At 36.6% G+C, this 27,349-nt stretch overlaps 1 protein-coding gene across 5 annotated transcripts in view; it reads right to left on the bottom strand.

Moving 5' to 3' along the window:
- Window positions 1-27,349, bottom strand: part of LOC102229933 (netrin-G1-like) — a 64,729-nt gene that overhangs the window by 23,521 nt on the left and 13,859 nt on the right. For all 5 annotated transcript variants that reach the window (XM_023334852.1, XM_023334854.1, XM_023334855.1 and 2 more), the window contains one exon: window positions 13,400-14,043. In XM_023334852.1, coding sequence (XP_023190620.1) covers window positions 13,400-14,043 — 644 coding nt within the window. The remainder of the gene's footprint in view (window positions 1-13,399; window positions 14,044-27,349) is intronic.

The raw sequence follows: 27,349 nt of genomic DNA on the forward strand, positions 1-27,349 counted from the left end.
TATGGAGGCAACAAAATCAGTTTCAGAATTAAAAGGTGCTCTTGAACATCTACTGAAAGTTTAAGCTGGCTTGCTTCTGCATTTTGTTTTTCCATTAGCAACATCAGTATAATTTTATGAGTCAAAATCTCAGAGAACATTTCTCTGTTTATCAAGAGTTTATCTTTAATATATATATATATCCTTGTTTAAATGTTTTGATGATGTAAATAAGTGCTCTGAAAACATACTTACTGTACATCCTTACAATGCGTTTTTTAAAAATATTTTTAACTTATGTGATGGAGCTCATAAAAAAAAGACAAAATCCTACCAAAACAAAACAACAACAAAGACAAAAACAATAGCAAACCCTTACTTGTTGAATCATGAATTAATGCAATCCACCATATTTAACCACACTGGTACTGACTAACCAATCAAGGAATCAACTCAATAGTATCTGTCAGACAACATGAAGCAGGCTAAAAAATGTCTAAAGTCATCACACACTGTCCTGATCTGAAGAAATCCAGGACAAAAGCTCTCTAAAAAGGGATAGATGACATGTTCATCTTTCCCAGCATTTGTATGGCTTCATGATTCCAGCAAAATGCACTGAGAGTTATAATCCAATGAAATATATATACAAAACCATTTTTTCCATTAATAACATAGATTACTGTACAAAAACGTGGCTCTCTAAGCTTCGATAAAACTATATTAGGGATAAAATGGCTTCCTCTTACAAAAACAAACAGTTTCAAACACGGATAATTTAAATGGTTCTTTGAATGGAACAAATCCTGTGTTCATGTTAATACTGTGTTTGATACTACTCCCATCACTAGTACCAAACACAGTGCACAAAGCCCCACCATGGAAACCACAACTCACAGGTGATGGAATGATAATGATCAACAGTTTTTCTCTTCAGATCAACAGAGACTAAAGAACTTGGTTTAGATTTGTTTAATAATTAGAATTAGTTAGACAAAAACAAACTGTGGGCAATGTTGCAATTTTATCCCATTTTTTAATATAGATTGCACAGTAGAGCTTGATTTGCATTTCTAAATTTGATGGTAGGTTCACTTAATTTTCTTTGAGAAATAAACAGAGAATTTGCACATCTTTGAATCTTTTGAAAAGCGTGTCTCCCAAACATCCACCTTTCTGTTAAAGTCCCATTTGCTTTATTCTGGACCCAATGAGGACGATCAGCACCCTAACACCAACAGAGACGATTCCTGATTCTCGCTGCAAACCACTCCAAAGTTTGCTGGTTAAAAATTGATATCATCTGAATTTGCTTTATGGTTACAAATATTAAATTTTTAAAGTGTAATCAATAGACATTATTTACCTAATTACCCTAATCACAGAAATGTCCAATGTGGTTAAATCCATCCATCCATCCATCCATCTTCTTCCGCTTATCCGAGGTCGGGTCGCGGGGGTAGCAGCTTCAGAAGGGAGGCCCAGACTTCCCTCTCCCCAGCCACTTCTTCTAGCTCCTCCGGGGGAATCCCGAGGCGTTCCCAGGCCAGCCGAGAGACATAGTCCCTCCAGCGTGTCCTGGGTCTTCCCCGGGGCCTCCTCCCGGTGGGACGTGCCCGGAACACCTCACCAGGGAGGCGTCCAGGAGGCATCCTGACCAGATGCCCGAGCCACCTCAACTGGCTCCTCTCGATGTGAAGGAGCAGCGGCTCTACTCTGAGTCCCTCCCGGATGACTGAGCTTCTCACCCTATCTCTAAGGGAGAGCCCAGCCACCCTACGGAGAAAACCCATTTCGGCCGCTTGTATCCGCGATCTCGTTCTTTCGGTCATGACCCAAAGCTCATGACCATCTCATCTATGGTCATGTGGTTAAATACATTTTCTTAAAAAATGATCCACTAGATCAGTGTTTCTCAATTCCAGTCCTCAGGCCTCCCTGCCCTACATGTTTTAGGTGTTTCCCTTCTGCTACACACCTGGATTGAATCTATGGGTGATCAACAGGTTTCTGCAGCACTTGATGGTCATGCAATCATTTGAATCAGATGTTCTGGAATAGAGGCACATCTAAAACATGCAGAGCAGGGGGGCCTGAGGACTGGAATTGAAAAGCACTGCACTAGATCTTTTTCATGCTGAGTCATGTTATACCTAAATGGTTTTATTTCAATCAACACAAAGTAGTGCATTACTACAACATAGGAGTAAATCTACACATGCATTATTTATAAAGAAATAAAAATGTGAAAAATGGGGTGTTTATCAAGGGTTTATCTCTCTTTACTCTAATACCCTAAATACATTCCAAATGTCTCAAAAAGACTGTGAATTTGATCTCTGTATAAATACCACATCCCTATAAAGACATTAGAGGTTTATTAATCAAACAGCCTGAAATACAGCAGACAGATCAGGGATTGAACTCTGGAGAGGTGAGTAGTCAGGTTACTAAACAATATTCCATGAACCATGAAGATCTATTTGAGAAGTGTTCAATCCATCAGCCAATTATATGAAGAGCATTACATCAGTCAAACCTTCCAAGAGATGACCAAATGGCCCATGGCAACTCTAGAGGAGCTGCAGAGATCAACTGCTCAGGTGGAAGAACTGTTAACTGAATAAATCTAGCTTCAGGAAAATTGGCAAGAAGAAACCAGAAAGAAAGAAGTTCTTCCATCAGGTGTCCTATAAGAAACTACAAACATGCCATATTACGCTAAAAAACCCCAAAACATCGTGTCCAAGGTAAAATATGGTGGTGCAGCAGAAGGCTGAATAAACAAGCATCTCACATAAATATAAAAACTTTGTGTTCGTTTTCTTCCAGTTCACAGTTATGCACTCCTTGGTTTTAGTCTATGTACACTACAGTTTGTTTTTGTCAGTTATGGTGCCTGTTTGATACTTTCCATCATCAAAGGTATATATTAAGAAAAGAAATAAACCTAAATTTCACAAAAGGCTTGACAGCTCCTCTTTGCATTGCCTACTTTAACATTGCGGATGGTGTTGAGACGAGAAGGGAGAGTCACCTCATTACAGCAAGGTCTGTTACCGTGAAATTGAAGAGTCCGATTAGGTTTGTTTTTGTCGCTCCGTGTTGTGGCCAATTTTATCTTCCTTGGTGGTGTAACGCCATATCAAACAAATTGTTTGAGTCCCCCATCGACATATAAAGTAGCCCCGCCTGAGCTCGCCAAATTATTGCAGAAATATTAGGAATGGATCACAAGTTAATTCCCCCTGCTCCAATTTTCTCCCGCAGCAAAATGAAACCTAAATTTGCATAGCTCCGGGCCCTGCCCTCGAAAGCCTGTGATGTGTTTCAATGACAGGATCTATTATTGAGTAGATCCTTGATGTAGTCGTACAGTATTCCAATGTCTAAGACCCTAATCCTTCCCCAGCGATCGCAGTGGAGGGTTGTATTATTTGTGAGGTAATGTAGGCAGCTGAGAAGGCAAGGGAGCCCTCGAGAAATCAGCAAGAAAACGAAATAATATGTTAAGATAAAATTCTGAGGATTTCTGAATGCAACCCTGCCTACTACAGACTCTTCAGCAGCAAGATTGAAAATACAAGCCGCATGGAAAGTATTTCAATTTTGGAACATGATGGGAATAAGTTTGTCACTTCATTAGTGAGTAAACACCCTCATAAACTCATGGAGGGACATACAGTACTAACCGTTAACAAGCTTGTCTGCTTCACTTCGAGAAAACCTTGATCACAGAACAACTGCAGCCAACGAACAACTTGATGATTTTACAATTCATGGCTGCTTCCTCTTCAGAGACAGCTTACGTCGATGTACTTTCTCTGGCACCCATATATTATTTACAAAGAAAGCCCGTCCCTTAATGAGCACTAATTAAACACTGGAGGCTGGGAGATGACTGGCAGAAAACATCACAGCATGTGACAGACATCTGGTGGAAGATAAGTGATCAGATGACGGAGGAGCTGCAGAGAAAACTTACGGTGGAAGCAAAGCAACACCGGAGTCATGTGAACCTGCACTTGAACCTGACTTTGAAACTCTGTCAATCAAGCTGGCTACAGCTGTCATGGTTCACAGGGCATGAGCTTAGAGGATTGGGTATGTGCGTGCTGCATGTGAGAACCTGAATACGAGCCAAAAAGTGGTGTGTGTGTGTGTGTGGGAGTGTGTATGTGTACAGTTTGTGTTTTCCTTCTGTGGTGATATAAAGGGCAAGTCTGACAGAGGAAAGAAGAGTGAAACCTGTGCTACGTCTCGTATTTATTATTTCAGATTTAAGCCTGAGCTCACTTTGTTTAAAAGGTTTTTAAAATCAGATTTTGATCACGCAGCTAATAAATTAATAAACACTAACGTCACAAAACTGTATCGAACTTGGACATTTAAATATCTGGTTTTACATTTTGTTTTGCTCTAAAATGTTAAAACAAATTTTTAAAATAAACATACTATATGCTTAAACAATTTAAACGAACTTAAAACCTCCTCTCTGCACAGTTTGCATATATTTTACTATGAAAGAAAGCCTCTTCTTCTACAAAGAATATAGCAGTGAGAATTAGGTTTAAAAAGCTGGCCCTAAAGGAACCACAGGCACCAGCTGATACTTTCCCAAAGCTTTTTAGTGAAAAATATTAGATTTATATGTACCACTATTTTCAACAAAATACCGAAGTCCTGCTTGTGTTAGAGTCCTTATAGATGTTTCAGGCTATACCAAGGCCTAAAAATGTTACAGTTTCAAAACCTTGAAATTTTTGTCATACACTTTCTACTGTTTAAAGTCCTTCTAATGACATTTCAGAAAAAGTGTCAAATTAGTCTATTGCTATCTGTTTCTAAGTAGTCAGCTGGCTGAAAGCAGGCTAAAGCTTTTCCCAATGCTTAAAAAAACCCAAATTTGAATATTTAAATCTAAATATTCCTGCAACAAAAACAAACAAAAAATTATGAGTATTCATAATGTGGCAAGGAAAGGAGCAACTCCTATTTCTTTCATGAAGCTGACAAGATTTTTAAGGAGGTGACGAGCTGAGCTGCATAATTTTTGAGTAACTAACTGGAGCTACCTAGCTGAGCCAGCAGACCAGCTAATTAATATTTAACTAATAGGTTGTTATAATGCATATAATGGTGTTATATATGACAAAAAAATTTACCTGATCTACTATTTTAACAACCATACATATATTTGTTCCTTTTCTGTGAACTCATACATTTGTGTCTCAAATACTTGTGTCTATTTTGTGGTCACTTGGTATTTCTGCTCAAGAGTATATGCAGTGGGAGCCATCCCATACATTCTTGGCCATGGCTAAGAAATCTGAGATTTCTTTTTTCCTACAGTGTCTGAGCCAATTGGAGGAGTGAGAATCCAAACACTAAATCTAAGACATAGCTAAAATTTTGCAAAATAAGCTGCCATAACACTCCATATATGAAGTTCTGAAAAAAAAGATGCATAGGATATAAGAAATTACTTTAATCAGAAGCAACCCAACTAAAAAAACAGAAGAATATTGGCATATTTTCCAAGTCAAATCCAAGTTTCCAAGTCAAATCCAAGTTTTACCAAGCATTTAAATGTGTTTTCTTAGATTGCACACCAATTTTCTAGTAAAAAACAAAACAAAACACATTATTCAATATATAAACTTATAATAAAAATACTTATGTCTATAAGTATTTATTTAATAAAGCAAAGTGTCCATTTTGTAATCAAATTCTGAATCCACACTGAATATTTAATAGAAATCAAAATGGTAAATGGACTGAACTTATATAGAAATCAAATGATCAATTACTAAAAAATACCACCAGTATTTAGTATTTAGTACCACTTCTAAAAGTAAATGTTAAAAATACTTTCTCATCGACATTTTCATTTTTCAAGGATAAAAATTGAATTGAATCATTTTGTATTTTCTAGCAAATATTACTCTTTTGTTTATAAATGTTGTCATCAAAAAAATAATTTTTTGTTTGGCTCAGAATGAGTGTCCTACTCTGTCCTTCCAGACTGCTAGAAAACGTTCATAGGAAGGCCATGTGAACAACTCAGACACACTGACTGGCTGGATGTTATAGTGACACATCATTGTTTCAAAAACCCTATAATCCAACTTTTTGCATTACTTTGCAAAGCCAGGTTAAACCCCAATTCTTCTCAAAGTGTCAAAGGCTTCGGTGTGGGAATGAAACTCAGATAAGAATGAACAAAATTTCCATCACAGTTCTAAACAACATCCTTTACAAACACTCAGGAGGAATATTGATTGCTGTCCTCTTGCTGCATTCTGTCTTGCATTATAAACTAACAAGCTTGAAAGGAAGAATAAGGATGACCTGTAAAGGCTGGATGGATGGTAACGCATCCAGATTGAAGGTTATATATATGACAGTAGTTAAAACAAGGGAAAGAAATGCGGGAGGACATTATACAGGAGATGTGCTGAGTGTCACTGAGTTTTCTGAAATCCCACAGTGGATCCTGTGAATATGTAAATATCCTCAGCATCTAGATACCGTGTATGACTATGTGAGGTGTTAAGGACATAATGTGAATTCTCTGGCAAAGCTATGTAGAAATTTAGGTTTCCTTTAAAGTGCAACATTGAGCACTGAAATCTGAAATCTGTAATGTAGTGCTATTAGGATATTGAGAAAGCCATCACAGTGGGAAATGCAAATTTTGTGGCCTGAGGGGAACATTGGAAGCACAAAAACACAAGTAAAATGTCTCAAATTCTGTCTTAAACCTATTTAAAAAAAATAAAAATTTAAAGTTTACCATGTATTCCAAAGAGGGAAATTCCTGATGGAATAATGTTTTTGGTCTTTAGGTGTAACTCATCTTAAACATCTGATTGTAACAAGTCAGCAGGGAATAAAACAACCTTAAATATATTCAAGCCCGGAGTTTTGTTGACATTCATTTTTGTAGTATAAAAACCTGCATTTATATATTTATTTTTTCTAGTACTTTCTATTGTAGCTTTGTAGAAAGATGGTAAAATGTGTAAGACTAGTTGCAAAAAATAGTAAAGTAACATAATGACCTTTACTATTGCAATTTATTAGACACACTAGGCGTTAGTTACCGTGTAACAATTTAAACATTTTTAAAATGTATATTTAGTTTTAATGATAAATAAATGGCCATATAATAAAACTTTCTAACTTTAGAGCTCCATTGCATGGTTGCTACTTCTGAATTTGGTAAGATTTAGGTGTTATAATGTTGGTTAAATTAGATAATATCATCTAGCAGTAGAAACAGTTGCTCAATGACTTTATATCTCTTATTCATGGTTATCACAAGGAGAGCACCATACGTATTTCCACTTAAGGTTTAGGCATCCTAATGTTATGTAAACCATAAAGCAAAATTGGAAAATACTTTGTCCTTCCAAAAGTTTAATGTTGTCAATTCATTTTCATGCTTAACTTCTCCTTCAGATGAATTAGCCTTTATGTTAAACTTTTAAATTAGTTCTTAATCAGGACACTGGTTTTGATACAAAATGTACATTTTTATATGTATTTAATCATATTTAACACATTTAATTGATTAGTATTAAGAGCCAATTATCAGTACAAGTCAAATTTTGCATAATGAACCTGCGTTTAAAAATGTGCATTTAATGCTTTTTTATACCTTAATTGCAATTTTTTCTATACTCGAATGGCATTTATAATTTTACTCTAATTTTTGCGTTATAATAATTATATTAAGAGTATTCCTAAAAGCTCTTTACATTTGCTCCTTTGAGGTATTGTTACACAACACCTAAATACCACCTAAAAGACAAAGTAAGAGGATACAAAAAAATGACAGACAGATTTGTAAAGGAAAAAAAAAGGAGAAAAATGACATTGGGGTGGGGCGAGATAAATAGCACATTAGCACTTATAGATTAACTGCCTCTTATTCCCAGGCCCTGCTGCAGCCCTGCAGATGTGCAGCACTGACCGCACAACTACCCGGCAGCGGTCATGTCTTAATTAACAAGCCGACATCTGATCAATAATTGAGGAACAATGAAGGGGGGATGTGAACGCAGTGACAGACTGCATGGTTCAAGGTTTTTGGTTTTCTGTTGATGTGAACTAACACCAGAAATCAATAGCGCAGGCAGTCCCAACACACACTGGCTTTCTACACGACATCAAAAAAAAAAAAAAGGATTATCCCAACGGTATTTGTTTGCTCTCTTTTTGTCATAAAATATACATTTGAAAATGTATGAAGGATTTGCAGCCACATTGTACAGAGTGATTTGTGAGAGCATGGGAAATTATAGATCAGAGTGCAATTTTCTAAATAACAGGAGATATATTTCTGATCTTGCTTTAATATATAATTGGAGATTATTTTAAAATTCTGAACTGCTCCAGCTTTCTGGCTAATGTCTTATCTTTTTGCAGCCAATACTGATTCCAGCCAATTTTAACCAGTCTCCAACTATACAATGAAAAACCCATTGAAAAACAAATGTCTAGCTTTCTTACACCACAGTTGTCATTAATTATTTGTATTAAAAGCACATTTTAAATGAAAGACAAAATGGTTATGTAGTTCACATTTGACAAGTATTTATTATTATATTAATGATTAAGAAAGGTAAACATTATTAAAACAGCTGTTTATGTGTGAATTTTCTTGGTAATATGACCCCTAAAATAATAAGCCTTTACAAAAAAGGATAACATATCAAAAATAATTGTATTATAGCAGACAGAAGTTGAAAGCTTGTAATGTTGAGAGAACAACTTTGCAGTGAGTCCTTCGGCCTGTTATCTGTTTGAAAGTCTTTCTGTCTTTTGTTTTCTAGCTTCCTTAATGAACTGCAGACATTGCTCATATCATGCTGTATCAAATTGATTTTTTGTAAATCACTTCCAACATTTTGATCCCTGCTCAGACTGTCATGATCCACCAGCTGTGATTTTGTTCTCTCTTGTGTTTGTAGTTACGTGTTTTAGTCTTAATAATGTTTCTCCATATTAGTTTATTCTGTTCCCTGCATTTTGGTTTAGTTTCTTGTGTTAGTGTTAGTTCTTAGCTTCTGGTTAGATAGATCATGTGTGTTTGATTCAGTTTCTCCTGTGCCCATTATTCAGCCTTCCCTCAGTCCCTGCTTAGATTCTCCCCCAGATGCTCTTCATTATGTTGATTGTATTTACCTGGTTTGTAGGCCACAATCGCGTCTCCACAGTATTTAAGTGCTAGTCTTGAGTTTTCTTTCTGTAGTAAAAGCTTCCACACTAAAAAGTCATGATGTAGGGCTTGGATATCATGTGTTAACTGTTTTAAAAAGATAAACAGCATATTTGAGTTTTACCTGAGCTATCAGTCAGGGGCTGAACAGTTGCAAATCAGCTGATTCCAGTCACTGGCTGTTTTCTAAATACATCTTTTACCTCAACATTAAAAAGTTTGTATTATAGCAGCACCATAAAAAAGTCTGACTGTTGAATATTGCTATAATATCAACTCATAATTAAGCCAAATTTTTCTTCATGACAGTGTCTGCACCAAATGACATATTAAACACACTGATTGCATGAGCATGACTGCAATTTCATACATTATAGCAACTTGTCTGAACAAGATAAGCAGTTTTTCATGGTGACAAAACCTTATCTTAATAATGTAACATTTATTGGCTTATATCAATCATTAAGGGCAAGTTTTTCGGGTGTTTATGTGATGTGAGATGACACAAGAAAATAATAATATAGTCTAAGCGGCTTGTAGAAAAGCTGTTTTTCACGCAGTCTAAGGAACAAAAGTGTATTTTTAACTCATTCTTCTAAATATCCACTGTTCTTAAAGCTTGGAAGACCTGAAAGCTAACAGACCTTATTAAATTCATAAGACCTGTACCGGGATCAAACACATTTTGATTGAAATGTGAAAATGAGTGTAGATTTCAGCTTAATATGACAAAACTTTAAGCGAATGTGCACAAAGTGGCTGCTTCAGAGATGTGTCACCTCTGCTACAATAAATCTAAAAATATTGAAGAAATACAGAACAGTATTACAAAGCGCTTTAGACTATGGTTACATACCCCAGAGCTCTACACTCATTAAAAGAAGACAATACAGATAAAAAGGGCAATTTCATTTGGTTAGTTGCTTTGTGCAATTTTTGAATAGAGGCTTTTTATTAAAAAAAGAACAATATACATAGGTCATTTCAAGTATGTCATTGTTAGGCAGAAACACAAAATCTAGTTTAATCTTAAAACCATCTAGTTTTACTTTTGTGTCTTTCAGATAGTGAAAAATGACAGCGAGAACATCTGCACTGCATGGTTCTGAATGTGTTAACCAAAGCTCCGTGTTGATAGAAAAGCGTGTGACTGCTAGGATAAAGCTGTGAGGATGCAGTGTTACTTTATAAACCTTGTCAACACAGTGTTTAATTATCCATCCAACACAGAGTCATTTGCTTTTCCTTAAAACCAAAGGCCTGCATGATGCCCTTTTCTGCACAGTTGCCTGGCAGCCAGGAGGTTTATCCCCTTTTGTGTGGAATTCACATGTGTATATCTGTGGGTTCTCTCTCATTGTCTAAAAACATGCATGTTGGGAGACCTTTTCTTAAGCTTACCTTGTTTTAAACTTCAATAACTATATCCATAACATGTTGGTTGTGTTTTTAGTCTCCCTGATGCTGTTCATTCACTAAAGTTCTCTAACAAATCTTAGAGACTTATTAGAATAAAGAGTAAAGTGACCTGAATGAAATGAATGACAGACTTAGTTTCTAATTGTAAAAAAAACAAAAACAAAGCAAAAAAAATTAAGGTGCTTTTTTTTTCATAATTTTACTACTAGAAATAAAAATCTGAAAAGTGAGTTTACTTTGATACCCTTGAATGAAATCCATTGCAACCAAATGTCTTCAGGAAGTCTCTAAAACAAATAGCATCCCACTGTGTGCAATTTAATCTCAGCATATCTCAGTTTAAATCCAACTGTTCTCTGAATGCCTCAGGGGTTTGTTAAAGAACCGTGAACAAACATAATGAAGACCAAGAAACAAAGCAGACAGCTCAGGGATAAAGTTGTGGAAAAGTTTAAAGTATAGTTAGGCTATAAAATGACACAGGGAGCTTTAGATAGAACATTATTTCATCATCATGAAATACCCTTGGTCAAAGTATAATGAGTCAAAATGGCCTAAACAAAGTAAATGCATACCTATGTATGGACTGAGCTTGAACTGATTTTTAAATAATATTTAGTCTCTAGATGTGTAAGACTAATATGGACATATTCCAAAAAAACTGGCAACTCAACAGGCTGCGAAACAGGGCTCTGCTAAGTACCGACTCAGTGAATACATATGCATGTTGAACTTTTCTTGGTCTGTATTTGGCTTTTTCTGTCGTATAATCAACTCTGACCAGCTTCCCTTTCTCTGGTGAAGAAAAGAATCCGTGCAGCCTGATGCTGTCATCTTTAAATTATTTTTATTTAGAAGGGGGTGAATCTTAATACATTTGTAAAAATAGAAAAACAGCAACAACACACAATCATGCACTACTTTTTCTGCTGTCAAAAGAAAATCCCCCAAAAATCTACTGAAGTTTTGTGGTTGGAAAGCTACCAAATCTGAAAGTCTAACAGTGTGAGTCTTACAAGGCTGTTTACTCTGGTGCTTCTCACTTTTGCTACAAAGTTTATTTTTTAAAAATGTGGTTCAAAACAACATCCATACAAACCAGTTATTTATTTTTACAACTAAAAATCTCTAAATCTCCGCTGAGAAAAGTTCATGGCCAACTTCCAAATTTTTCTTTTGCAGTTACATTGATTTTTACAACTTAATGACTTACCCCTTTCCAAATAGTCAGAGCCCTAACACCCAATTGCTAAAAACCATCTGCAGCAAAACTGAACCTGTAAATATTCAGCTGTGTCTGCAAGAGAAAGTTTATCAGCCTTTGTGGTATATTCTGGGAGTTTTCAGACAGGATGGCCATCCTGTGATAAGCCTTTCACATTCGGTGGTAGCCAGAAGGCTACTGAGGCTGCTGGAAACTCTAATCAGTCTCTGCCCACCTGCCTCCATCCTGCTCTTTCAAGTGAGTAACTGATCCACTTCTGGACAGAAATCATATGTTTATTTCCCTTTCTTTCTCGTTGCAAACTTCTGCTCGAAAATTGAATTGGATGCCCTGGGGCAGGATGGAAAATTGTGCAAAAATAACTTATTTTCCCTACACTCAACCTTTTGCTACCCTAATGAATGGCAAAATAAGATAACGGTGGGAGATGCTATTCCACGTCAGCTAGCCATCCTTTCAATTTAGAGCTCATCAATTCATGTTTACAGTGTAAGTATCAATACTGCAAGACGGTGTGTGACTGCAAGAACATGAATTGCTCATGGAGAAAAAATTACACTGTACTGTTATGCAAAACTTCTCCAGATATTAGATCAAACACATCAAATGCCATGAGACCTTGTCAGATTGTTTTTTGCACAGCATGGCAGCTTATTCTCACCCAGTAATCTAGTCAGATAAAAATTTATTATTTAAGTGCAGGAACATCATTGATTAAATCATAAATCCCCTCTTTACTGAACAGGGCAAGGGTAAATTTGGAGCCATAGTCTGGGAGCTTTAACATTGTCACATTTCACTGATGTGTCCTGGATAATTAGTATTTAATCAGCTGCAAATATTCTTAATTACAAGATTAATCTCTAACCAATTAGCCGACCTGCTAATGGTTTTACTCTACCATTGAAGTACACTGAATTCCAATTAGGCAGCAAAAACCTTAATTTACCTAGAGGCCCATCTGATGGGTCATTACCAAGCCACTTACTTTCTGTATAAACTGAAGGCAGCAAGCAGCACAGATCCCATAGGAGAGCAGCTGTGGAAGCTTTATGGCCGACGTGTGAGGCATTTCCATGCATCACGGGACAATGTTTCTACTTTCTGAAAATAACAGAGTCATACTGATGATTCACTAATGAACATATGACGTTCAGCGACACTGCAAGATCCGGAAACTAAAATATGTATTGGAATTGATCTCAGTTTAGTTCACTTACTGGGCGTTAAATGTGATATTTGCTAATATAAAACTTAATGTTGCAAGCAAGAATGGGGTGCTAGTCAGTAATTTAAAATATAATTCGGTACAAGCACACAGAGCATTAGCATTTTTTCAGTCAAGAGTACTACACCTAATATCCAGGTCACTTCTGACGCAAGTGTTTCTGAAGTTGTAATTTGCCTTAAAAAAAGTCTTGAATTATTCATCTTTTCTGAAAGCCTTCATCCCAGTGTGAACACAGACTTTTTTTAAATAAAGCTATTTATTTGAAATAAACAAAATAGCAACTAAGTGCAAGTCTTAAAGACTTCTTAGTGGATCTTACCTGCCCTGTACCTTGATGTCAGATATTGCGTAGAAGTATCTGGATAAATTGTTCTCATCCACCATGGTGGCTCCAGTAGCTGGCTTTAGTAATCTAATCCTCAGATCTGTGATTGTGAAGAAATCTCTCAGGTTCTTAGTGGTATCCAGCTGACCGTATAGTGAAGCCATGTTGTGTAGTCGAGGTCCAGCAAATAGAGCGAAGCGGTCCTTTATCTCAAAACGTACGGTCTTGTCGTTCTTCCACACATAGCCTCGAGAGTATTCCTCAGTACAAATTATGTCCAGCAGGGTGCGCTGAGACAGGTCATTCACTGTCTTGGGTTCCATGGTGAAAGCATCCAGGCAATCAGTGGCATAGAACTGGTAAGGGGTCCAGGTGCGACCGTAGTCGAGCGATTTCTCCAGGACCATCTGCTCTGGCCGGCCTGACTCAAAGGTGATAACGATGTCATCAGTTAGCTCAATTGTCTTGTTCCAGGACAGCGTAATGTTGACTTGCAGAGGTTTTGGGTATTTCTTCCATGATGTCGATTGCCAGAACGTTGTGGGATTTCGACCTTCGAAGTCAAACATCAACTCAGGAGGATGAGCCAGTTCCTCAGTAGCAGCATCGCATTCGTTGTTGCACATGTAAGGATTCTCCTGAACGAAAACACAATAAAAGCAAAAGTAAGTGAATTGTCTATAATTTTTATTTGATAAGGACAGACACAAGAAACATAGATCCAGATACTCTAATCTGTGTAATTTCTGTCCCACAAGGACCTTTATCACTTTTTAACACAATAATTACATAAAGCGTTAAAATAATTTCCTCTGCTTTATGTTAGTGCTGAAAGTTTGACCTAAATGCAATTTTTGCAAATGCTTTTTATTTTAATAAATGCAATGTTGGTAAAGTTTTGAGTTACGTTTATAGGAATTAACATTGAATTAAAAAATATTTTTGAAATCAGATAAAGAAAAAAATAGATTTTGATGAAAATGGAATCCATTACTTTATTGTCATGGGGGTAATATTGATCCTGGGGGTATAATGTGATATATATATAGTTTGTTTTATTTATTTATTTTTTTAATGAGTTGTTACCAGGTTTTAGTACATAGTTTGAATGGCCATGTTTAAACGTCTTTGATGAAGAAAGTGGTGAGGAACTATGAACTGTTCCTTCAGGTATCTGAAAAGAACATATGTAACCACTCAGCAAACTAATAAAAGATGGATCAGAATTGATCAGAGCAGGAGTGAAAACAACCAAAACCTGAGGCTCACATTCAAAAACTAAAGTTTTAACATGTCAATGTGATATTTAAAAAAAAATAAAACACAGGAGAAGATGAATTTTTGTAGCTACAGGCACGAACACTAAAAAATAGAATTACACAAAAGTAATTAAATTTTTTTTATTTAACTCAAACTAAACATTGTCCACTGTTTCTTTGCTTTGATGGTTTACAACTTTGCTCTACACAATTTCTATTCCATTAAAGCCCATGTGCATGTCGTAATCTAGCAATGTCATTTCTAAGGCTGCAGGAGATGGTGACCCTCTCATTGAGATGATACTGTGGATACCGTATTCCTGATGAGCACAATTCCAGCTCCGACCTGCCCCACAAATTGCCTGTGTAATTGATATTCTTGTGTGGTATTTCAGCTTGGATAGGAATGGAATCCCGATGAGTATTTCTTATGAAACACGCAAAGGGACATGCATTTTTCATGGGCCCGTGCTTGGTTTCTGCCATAGACATCCAGCGAGTTCGGGTGTTTATGCGATCGAGTTTGCGGGTAGAAAGAGCTGCGCTCTTGATGTGTTTGTGTTTGTTTGTGACAGGGATAGAGAGCTCTGAATGTGTTTGCTCATATGTGTGCACACAAGCAGTATGTATTGGTGTGTGTGTGGGTGTGGACAGAGTAGCAAAGGAACGATGAAAGAGCGAGAACTGAATTGGGGGCAGAGAGCGCAAGGCTCCTTTCTAAATACATTTCTCTCACCTTTTGGTCCATGAACAATGAGGTTAAGTACCAGGAAGATTCATATCAACTCTAACATGGTTCAATAATGAGCAATGATCTGGTACTCTACTCTGGAAATGATTTAAAGAGGAGAAAGGACCCCCAAACTCTCAGATTGTAAAGAAATTATCCGATTCCTCTGTGCCCCGAAAAAAATCACATCAAATTCCAACAAAATATTTTAACCTTTAAAAAACAAAGTGACTAAATATCCACTCTAAAATATTACTAAGAAGTACTGTATATATTCTAATTATACCTAGTAGCCTGTACTGTTTAAAAGTGCCTTATGAAAGTTTGAAGATTTAATAAATGCTACAAACACATGCCCATAGTCGGAATTAGAACCCTGAATAGGAATATATATTTTAACGAACATAACTCTGTATAAAAGGCTTGAAACTAGTGATTTAAGGCAAAAACTTAGGAACAAAGCAGTTTGTTTTTTCTGCTGTCTGTCTGTCTGTCTGTCTGTCTGTCTGTCTGTCTGTCTGTCTGTCTGTCTGTCGTAGGTGAGTTATTGCCTCCATCTCATGGCCCACAATGGCTTTAGGTCAGGCCCACCATTATATTTTTATCTGAAAAGACTAGTGGTTGCTTTTCTCTTCAAATGAGTTGCAAAATCTCTATTTCAGAAATAAAGAAAAGTATTTTAAGGTTTATCTTCCTCTGAGAAAATGGTATGAAGACTGTGTTTAGATACACATCTCAAGAGTCTGTTTCATTTCCTATGTTATGCTATCACCGACTTACTCTTCAGCCTGAAGAGATATAGCTGTGCTATCAAGGACAAGACTGCAAGATATTGGTTCAGCTGACTCAAAGGAGCATAACATGATCCAATTAGAAGGGTAATGAGGGTTATGCTGCTAAGAGAGAATGTGAGAATAAGAAAGAGTGGGCGGTAGTGTGAATGTAAACCTTTTTAAGGAGCATCTCAGTTGCTAAAAGTATTCTCCTTTCATGCCCATGCACTCCCACACACATTCAACACTAACCCAAAGCTTAAAAGGCCACAGAGCAGCCTGAAACCAAAAAAATAGAAAAAAAATGGAAATTTAGAAATAGAGAATAAGGGGTAATAGGGAGAATGGTGGCTGCCTGGTTTTGCCGCAGGGACAATAAATTGTACTCAAGTTCTCAGTTTACTGACAATGTGTTGCTGAGGGTCATTATAGTCACTGCTTTACGTCTGTTGGAGAAGTTGATGGTACAGAGAAGGAGGAAAAGATGGAGTTTGTGAGAAGCACTGATTTACCTGTTGTTATTCGAGAGCATGAATTTTCAGTTATTTCTTTTATTGGTTCTTTGGTTTGGTTTTGTGAACAGTGGGGTGGCTGCCTTCACATCAGCCGAGCAAGGACTCTCATTCACAGATGCTATGAAGAAGTGGGTGACAACAGTATCAGAGGATAATGGGTAAGCAATTTTCTAACAAAACAATGAGAAGAGCAGTAAATAGAAGCACTAAGCAGCAAAGTTTAGTAGAATAAATAAAGCAGCAGAAAGAAGTCACAAACTCTTGCAACATTTTCTTGTTGAGTACGTCGACTTCAAACCTTTGGGGAAGCATATCATGTTTAGTGCTTATTTACTACTCCTGAACTCCAGCATACTGTTATGCCTTTATACAGGCTAGTTTATGTGAAATGGGAGATTGAGAGAAATGTCAGCACCTTTTAGCAGATATCCTGTGGTGGTTATTTAACAACAAAAACAGCGCCCTATAAAGATCAATACCTTCCATGGTCATTTAAGACCAAGGCCTTCAGTGCTCTGCCAGGGGGCAGCTATTGAAAAACAATAAACCCTCTCAACTTGATCCTTTACCTGTGATCGTGGCTGTAGGAGAGGGGAAAAGTCAGTGGAGGATGTGAAAGAGGCAAGGATTTTGGACCAAAATGAAATATCGACCAGCTGAAAAATAGACTTGACCTTAAAAATAAAGATCTGACATGTATTGGAATGTTGCTAAAGGGTTAGCTAAGCATTTCTTAAAACAAAGCAACATATTTATGACGTTATGTAACTATTATGAAATGAGCATGCTGAAATATATATATAAAAAAACTGTGTCCTGCAAAGATATTCAATGTGTTTTATTAGGATTTTATTGCATAGGTCACCAGATTAGAGACCAGATCAGATTAAAAATATATTTTAAATATAACAGCCTTTACGTATGATGTAATATTTTAATGTTAAATGTTGTGTTTTAATACAATTTATTTCTCCATTTGTGACAGCAAACAACAGAAATTAATTAATTTAATCAAAGAATTTATAATCACATGCTGATAAATGGTGACCAAAATAGATATTCAATAGTTGCCCACTGTAATAACCAGTTAATACTGTAACATTAATAAAGTAATAAAGTAATTGCTTTTGCATTTTTACATAGTAAGATTACATTTGTTAATGATAAAATAATCAAACTTTACCAGGAAAATTTTAGGTTTATATGAAACATCCATTTTTTTATACCTTTTTTTATGTCATTTTCATTGATTGGTTTTAAAAAAATTTAATTCTTCTCGTTTTTGACAAAACCTAATTCCTCCTTGGTTTCTAATCAGTATGATTCTTTTAATTTTGATCTATCTTTATTTTACCCACACTCTAAAAGCCAATATGGCTCATAGAAAGACAATCCATTTTATACCCAGTAATATATCTCCTTGCAATTCACACCAATTGACATACAGATCATGCCACATTTAGTGGACCTCTTAATGGCCTGTGTCTTATTGGTATTAGTGACATCTACATTCCTCCCATGACTGCAGTGTCATAGAAACCAGCTGGTTTTATCTAAGCAACATGATCCTTCCAGGGTGTCTGCTTGGTGCAGAAGACCTGAGCAGTGAATCTGCAGCTGCTTGCAGATAATGATGTCCTGATCTGCAGCCCATAAGGTCAATCCAATATCAGGGTTTGAACAAGGGGGCATAGGCAGATACAGGAGCTGTGATTCTTAATGTCATTTACTAGAATGTAAAGCAATCTGGACACTCACCCAGTTATATTGTCATGAAGGCTTTGTGGATGTTAAGTACCCTTCATGGTGGTCCTGAATGTAAAAGTCTTACTTTTATTACGATTGAATCAGCATACCATACTAGTACAGAAATCAGTGCAATATTCATCATGTAATGTTGAGATCTTTACTCTACATTCATTGTATTCAGTGAAAGAGCAAATAGTATTTTACCCCCTTACAGAATTCTTGTGTTTATGTTTTTTATGACAGTTAAGTGTTTCTCTCTCTCTCTCTCCTTCTTTCTCTCTCTCTCTCTCTCTCTCTCCTTCTTTCTCTCTCTCTCTCTCTCTCTCTCTCTCTCTCTCTCTCTCTCTCTCTCTCTCTCTCTCTCTCTCTCTCTCTCTCTCTCTCTCTCTCTCTCTCTCTCTCTCTCTCTCTCTCTCTCTCTCTCTCTCTCTCTCTCTCTCTCTCTCTCTCTCTCTCTCTCTCTCTCTCTCTCTCTCTCTCTCTCTCTCTCTATATATATATATATATATATATATATATATATATATATATATATATATTCTCTCTGCAGCCCATAGGTATCTTATTCTATGACTTCTGTGATTCCTCTGTGGCTGAGAGTAGTCATTCCCTCCAGACCAGAGGTGTTGCTAGATTAATCAGCCTATCATCTTGACCGGCCTTACACCTTCTAACCTGCCACATGACACCTGCCGACCTACACTCTATCTCAATCACACCTCTGGATGCTCGTCCTCATTCATGGGGTGGGCTGGCTGGAGAGGGAGGAAATTTCACAAGTGGCTATTCAAGCAGCTGTTGGATTTGCTGTAGATAAACAAGACTAACAAGAAATGCTGTTGAAATGAGGTTACTCTATGTTTGAGTAACCTTAAGGGCCTTAGAAATACAGGAAAATCTTGTTATTTAGGGAGACATAGTTATTGCCATTGACTTAAGTCAACATGCTTTAGCATACCTAAGTCCTACATGCTTTGCATAACACATATGACTCATTATAATTAATAGGTATTAATAAGTTATACATAATTCCATTTAAATAGCATCAATTTGCTGTAATAAATGTTTCTGTCAAAGGAAAGACTTGTTAAAGGCTAAAAAAATATGTTACATGTAAGTTTAAATAACACAGACATTCACAGAATTATCATCTAGAGATTTGTACAGAAGACTTTTGCAGAAGGCAGAATAGCATTCTTTACTTTCTGCTGTTTAATTACAGTTGAACTTGTGAGGTTTAAATACAGATATATATGCATTTGCTTTTCAGTGCTACTCTGCCACATATTCTTAGTACAGGATAGTGATTTGAAGTATCGTGCCTGAACAGGACAAAATATACTGCATTCCAGGTATTTCTAAAATGTCTTTCTTAGTCCTTCCAGTGAGACTGATCTGACACCAGGGCTGCGTGGTGGTGAATTTGTTAGTACTGTTGCTTCACAGGAAAAAGATCAAGGAATTGCTATCTCAACCAGGGCCTTTCTTTGTAGAGTTTGTGGGTGTGGGTTTTCTCCAGGTACTCTGGCTTTCACACATCATTCAAAACCATGCAGGATAGGTTAATTGGTCATTTTAAATTGCCCTTAGATATGAATGTACATCCATTTTTTATACTTGCATGACTGTGTGGTATAACCAGTGGGGGAACTGGTTATACTTGTATTATTTAAAGGAAGAAAAATCAAGTACGTAAGATGATTTTCAGCTGGTGAAGATACGTCAATAAGAGTTGAAGGGAAGATTTATGAAGCTAAATAAGACACACATTGGAACACTGACCCTAAACATGCAGCCAAATCTACAATGGAAGGGTTTAAATTAAGAACACAAACTTGAGTAATCTGTTTTTAGTACTGGCTCAAAGCTTATTTCCTTAGGTGTGTTTTTTTCCTGTATGTAACCAGAAATAAACCTACTGTCCATCAAATCTGCTTTAAAATATTTACCAAAATACACAAGCATCATAGGTTCTATGTTTATTATTGTGTGCATGTCTACTCAAATCCAAAATTAGTTGTGCCAGACAGCCCTCACATTGAGGCTTCTGCCTGTTGTGAGTTGCTTTTTTTTCTCACTGGTGACACATACTTGCTCAGTATTGATGCAATTGACTGGGTTTGATTTGATAAAAAATAAAAACCTTTTACCAACTGGCATACAAAAATAAAATAAACTGCATTACATTATGATGAGGACAAATTCACTTAAATCAAACTATTTGAGTGTGTATTTTGAATATGTACACAAAGGTATGTATACAGACAAGAATCTGAAAAGGTTTTCATGAATATGTATTTAACCCCCTTACAGCAATACCTGTAGAAAGCTCAAGGGGTAAGCATGCTTCTGCAAGGCTAGATGATTTTATTTAATATGTAATGATGATTGTTTTGAACATCTGCAACATGGTCAATAAGGGTTTCCAATCAGGCAGTAGCGTGAACCTACTGAGTAGTGCTAGGGTTAGGGGTTAGGAATGTGGGAAGTGATACGGTGAGTTTGGTCATCTAATAATTGAATTCAATTCCCATTATTTATATTACCCTATTCATGGCACATGTTATTTCAATACAACTGTTTTGTTTAAACGGACATGAAGGGAGTGGGGTAAAAAAAAATATTGTCAGAAGTAAAAGATTATACATTTCTAAGAAGAATATATTCAGTTTGTCAACAGACTTTAAAAAGGGGAGAGAAAAAATGTCATATTTATTTGTTGCCATGCTAGAAAGTTGTCGCTATGAGTGTAATGGGTGAGACTGAATCAAAATAAAATGAAAGCAAATTCAGAAGGCAGGCATTTTACCTGCATATCACAGGGTGTAGAGGTGATTTCTGTAACCAGCTATTGAAGCTGATGTTTGATCAAAAAGAAAACACAAATTACTTTAAGCATTCACATTTCAATTTACTACATGCCAAACACGCCGCCCTTTGGAACACAGCCCTCGCCAAAGCAGTCCCTTTGAGGGCTGCAGCACAGCCAGTCTGGCCTTTTGAAGTGCATCACTTGGCAGTTCAGCCGCACCAAGATGCAGGGCCGTAGCCTTGATTTGGATTCACGGGGCGTCAGCAAACGAGAGGAAACACACTCCACATTAATTAACACCTGGCCTCATTATCTATCCCATGTGGCAGAACTCCACTGGGGTAAATTTAACACCGATTTATTAAGGAAGGTAGCGCTGAGCTTTCATTAGTATATACACTTAATTATGTGCATGAAATGTCTTTCTTGATGCTTGAAGCCCTGAATCAAAGACATTTTGTATGCGTGCATTTGTTGTCACTGTGGGGATATCACCTGTGTTTTCCCTCTTTATTTTTGTGAGAGTGAACCAACACAATTTGTGTGGGCTTTAAGGCATGTGGGCTTAGACTTCCCTTTTTGTGAGCATCAAATAACAAATCTCATTATTATAACATTATTAAAAAATGTCAACATCTGGATGTGTAAAAGACTTAGCTGCTACCAAAACTTCACCAAGATTTTGAACAAGACAATTAATTTGTCAACTGCATCTCAGATTGAAAATGTAACTGATTTCCATCATTATGTAATGAGTCAAAACACATCTGATCTTCTAACAGCAGACATGCAGCCACTTATTCCAGGAGGGATTTTATAACACACATGTGTAAGAGAAACTTCAATTGTCTTTGGTCAATTTCTTGCCATTTTGTGAGGTTTGCTCCACATAATTCACTGGATAGACAATTATATAATGAATTATTACATTTTTATGTGACTGTTAAGATATCCTGCACAGAAAACTTGCCATGTAGATATCTGTGTTTAAAAGAAGGACATCTCTGCTGGTTGAGCATTTAATTCTGCTGAGTATACAGTTGTGCTGGATCATAAGTCTAAATGTTATTAGTGTCAACCTGGGCTAAAAATATGCTTTTCGGAGAACACAACAGTATAAAAGTGGTGAAGTGGGCTTTTGAGTGTTTGATTCTGAATATGTATAGGTCTAGCTATGCCAAGCAGTTATACACATATAGACTCTAGTCAATTTTATTCAAATAACCAGAGTTTATGTATGAATTAAAGCTTAATTTTGAAGTCACATAAATTCTTTGTCACATTTTCTTCAAAACTGAAATCCCTCTACCAGTTCATCCATGATATACTGCAGGGGTGTCCAAAGTCGGTCCTGGAGGGCCAGCAGCCTGCATGTTTTAGTTCTCTCCCTGGTTTAACGCACCTGCCTCAAATGATGGCTCGTTAGAAGACTTAAAGGTTGTTGGTGCACCGGGGAGAGAACTAAAACGTGCAGGATGCCGGCCCTCCAGGACCGACTTTGGGCACCACTGATCTACTGTATATCCACTTATCTTTGCAGGGTCACAAGGTTTCTCTCTAGCAGTTATTGGGTGAGAGGATTGGTAAACCCTGTACAGGTCACCCTTTCCGTTACAGGGCAAATTTTTGCAGGGGACATAGTTACATTTGCATCCATGTAACCATGGATATAATGCATGTAACCATGGATGCACACAAACATACATAGGGGAATTTTAGAGAACCAGTTAACCTAATGGTGATGTTTTTGGACTATAAAAAGAAGCTCGAAAACAAACATGCAACGTGCAAATTTCATGCAGAAAAACTATGAGCTGAAATTCAAATTTATGATCTTCCTGCTGCAAGGTAACAATACATGTTGCCAGGGGCCAACAACTATGCTGAGACATGGTTGTTAGCCGGAGAAACATTGAGAGTAACAGTGAAAGAGAGACTAATGAAGTGTATGATGCTGAATCTGTTCAATTCTGACACTGAAGAGGACAACTTTAGTGGTTTTACTGTGCTTAAGAAAGATAAAGATAGTGATCATTGACTATTCCTGGTAGAGGTTGCATTAAAAAAGTATTTTCCATTTTTGACCATTTTTTCTTAAACAATTATGAAAAATCTAAAGGCTATTTTGATGGATTACAATTCACACAACTGCCCACTTGATGCAGATGTGCAAATAATTTCAACTTAATGTACAGAGTACATAGAAGAGTTGACTAAGTTCGGTCAATAAAGAAAATTCCCATCTCAGCCAAATTCCTCTCGCTATTCGGGAGCTAAAAGTGTGTTGAAGAGTTATGAACAGGATGATTTTGAGCATGGGATTTCCTTCCGTTGCCCCTCATTCTGAGAGTTATGACTTATTATTCAATTTGAAAAATGTTCCCTGATTTCCAAACTTTGGCTGAACTTGCATTTGTAATTTCAGTCTACAGTGCGACAGCCGATTGAGGATTCAGCCTCCAGATCAACATCAAAACATTGAGACGTTTCATTACACACAAACGGGTTTGTGTCCATGTTCATAATTTAAGTGTGATAATTTCATTTCATTGCTTATATGGAAATACTGGGGCTACTGTCACCGACTTTAGTCAGGTGTAGAAAAAAAATGACCCAGCCATTATAATAAAAAGTAGCTTACTCGCTCCTCACTCAGAAGCACACTGTAATTTTCACATCCTACATCCAAGAAGACACACGGATATCAATGCATTATAAACAAAACACATACTTCATAGAACCTAATTTACTTAAAATGTGGCTCCTTTAATCATATTTGGACAAAGATCAAATGTATTTTTAAACTTACCTACATATGAGACACATTAAGCGGCAGCCTATGAAAGTGACTGCAGGCAGATAAAGTTTATGAGAAGACCATCTCTAATATGTATCCACAAAACAACTATTGATGCACAGAACAAGACACAGTAAGAGCCATTAACTGAAGAATGTACATATGACATGTCACTTTACAATAAATGGAAGTGCAAAGTCCATTTATTTCTGACTGTTTTTACAAAAATCTTTGTACTTGGTAACTAAGATGTTTGCAACAAGCTTAGTTTCTGATTGATTTTCTCAGTTTCATTACGATTTGGCCCTATAGTTTAAAACTAAATCAAAATCTAAGCATAATCCATCTGTCATCCTAGTATGCATTCAATCTAACGACGTACTAAAGAGCAGCCTCTAAATCAATGCAATATCGATTGTGAGTTAGTTTCATTTAAGCACCTTCGAATCACACAGAAATGTTTCACTGGATCTGAGCGAATTGTCATTCAGCAGAAAACCAGAGGACACCCGCTCCGTTCTGAGCCGTTTGAGATGCAAGGGTCATCTCAAATAAATTGATAGGAACTGGGATGAAATTGAGAGAGTGAAAGAAAGAAAAGCATGAGAACGAAATTGCGGCATTGTTCGTCAAGGCGCCAGCTCACAGTGTGTCAACTCGTCCTCCATCTTTTCAATCTGCATAGTTATTAGTCTTTTTATTAATTTGAAATGCCAAAGTGAGGAATAAAGCATTGCTGAAATGTCACCCATTCACTGAGAATGATAAAATCACACCATCACCTCTTTTGGTAACGAACATTCTTCCTTAGCTGTGTTTTCATCCCAAGCTCTCTGGCTTCTCTCCCTTCTGAAGCGCAGCCTCTTTCACTCTTTCTCAGAGATCAATATGGCCTGACAGCATGATGGCTGGGTTTCCTAAGGGTAGGTGGGTCGCAACAGTTGCCTGTCATCTTGCTACTATTTCTCTCTGTCAAGTCTTGCTCCTTTGACTTAGTGCATGAGTAGAGCAAAAATATTAAAAATATATTCCAAAACAGTCCAGATTTTTGACCTTGGATTTTACAGTAAACATGATATGTTAACATGCTTTATACCCGATGACTGGTTTTCTATTTTATTATTGTAATGTATTGTGTGTTCTCTGTTATAATTTTTGCAAAATAACTCCAATTTTATTTCTTCAAAAAATGTCTCAGAAGCACACCTAATGGACAGTTAATCTATCTCTGCAGATAAAAAGAGACATTAGGAACTTCAGGTCTACATATCTAAAACAACTAATCCAAACACCTTCTAAATGGACTTTACAGACACAGATGGAGTTTAAACCAGAGAAAAGGGTTGGAAGTATTGTCGAGAAAATGGCTATGAGTGCAGAATGCTATCCCCCCCAAATAGATTTCCAAGTAGATTTAGGTCTTTACTTGGATTAGGCTGGTCTAATACATTAATGTGCTTTGAGTTAAATCATCAAAATACCATCAAAAAGTGGAAACATGCAAAAAGCTTGTTACCACTTAAAAAGGATTTGATTCCAATAATCCCAATGAAGAATTTTCTTTTGATTATTGAAAAGGGTATAAATAATTTTCAACATCCTGTTCGAACAAATAAAAACAGACACCACATTGTTTCTGTTATCTAAATGCCCCATCTAACTCAGATTTGAAACAAACACAATGGCTAGATAAAGCTGATTTTTTATCTAAAAATACCACGAGTATGCATATTTTTTAGATTCATGTTAAAGTTAAATCAAACAAACATATGTTTTTAGTAGAGCCATATAGTTTTGAATTTTTTTTTTCATTTGTAAGATGTAGAACACATAGAAGTATATTTGTGTTCTTAATTGAACACACAAGATTTAGAAAACAATATGTGTTGTAATTAAAGGTAACTTTACCAGCAGAGACCTGAAGCAGAAGAATTAACTTAACATTTTACAGTGAGAAGCAACTTGTAAATCGAACAAATAAACATCTCGTAAAATTTACCTTAAAAAGAAATTGATAAAGCACATACTAATAATGTGGTAATGCAAACAGATTCTCGGTGAGGAAACATGCATTTAAATCTTAATCTTTCTTTAAAAGGTCTTTATGTCAAAGCCCAAAGTCTATCACTTTCTTTTATATCTCCATGCATAATTCATCTTTCTTTGTATTTACAACCGTCCATGAATTAACCTGTCACAGATCCCAGGAAAGAAATGTCGGCATATCTCTATCTGTCAACTGCTCACCTCATATAGAGCAGCGAACCCCGACGTGTTCAAACAAGACTTGGATATTATGCATCATCAGCTGACAGAAAACAAGAAAGTGGGAAATTAAAAAGCCAAGAGACAAAGAAGGTGGCAGCAAGTGAAAGAATAAATGATGATTCTCCCCCCCCATCCTGGAGCCAGGGGACATGTTGCATGTCATCTCGGTGTCTTGGTACGCAGTGGTGCGGTGATGATGTGCTGGGCAGGGCCAGTTCACAACAGAGTCAAGGGCACTAAGGTGACGGCAAGTTAAACGCTCCAACTGTTCCCTGTCTCCAAACAAATACATGGATGAGTGAATCTCCTAGTGAGGAGAAAGGGTGCAGGGATCAAAGAGGGGCAATGACAGTTCCGCATTTAACCTCTGACCTGTTTGACATTTCAGCAGCATGAGGTAAACACACAGGTCATCATATAGATGCTCACACTGGCTTGAGGTAAAATCTGTGAAAGATTACAGTGCCCTGGAAAAATATTTATACCTGTTAAACTTACAACCTAAAAACAAATATATTTCATTTGTTTGTTTTTTTGTTGTTGACTAAATTAGTGCATAACTGTTAGGTGAACGTAAAATAATTAAAGGTGTGCCAAATACAATCGCAAGTCCATTGACGTTGGTCTTTACCAGCTTTAATTATTCAAAGACCAAAATTTTTGCCCATTCTCAAATTGAACTTTTTGGTTATGAAGTAGCCAAAGGATATTAATAATTTTGCAAGGTACTGCAAACTCTAAAAATTAAAGTAGTTTCATGTATAAATTTATATGAAAGGGGAAATGAATTAGCTGGGGAGCAATTTTCGACAGAACTATGGTTTCTAAACAAGAGAGCTTGACGAATGTGACCAATCCTTCCATTTATTATCATCTGAGCAAATTAGTCAACCCGTCTCCTGAAAATTATTTTCTTACGCAATAAAGAAGCAATAACAGTGCAGTACTGGTTTGAGCTGGAAAGTCAATTTCTGTGTATTTCTTTCTTTTAAGCCCTGCTCTGATTCTCTCCGACAAGGATTTGTCATTGTTGCAAGTATT

The sequence above is a fragment of the Xiphophorus maculatus genome, chromosome 6 (assembly GCF_002775205.1).
Source record: "Xiphophorus maculatus strain JP 163 A chromosome 6, X_maculatus-5.0-male, whole genome shotgun sequence".
Lineage (NCBI taxonomy): Eukaryota > Metazoa > Chordata > Actinopteri > Cyprinodontiformes > Poeciliidae > Xiphophorus > Xiphophorus maculatus.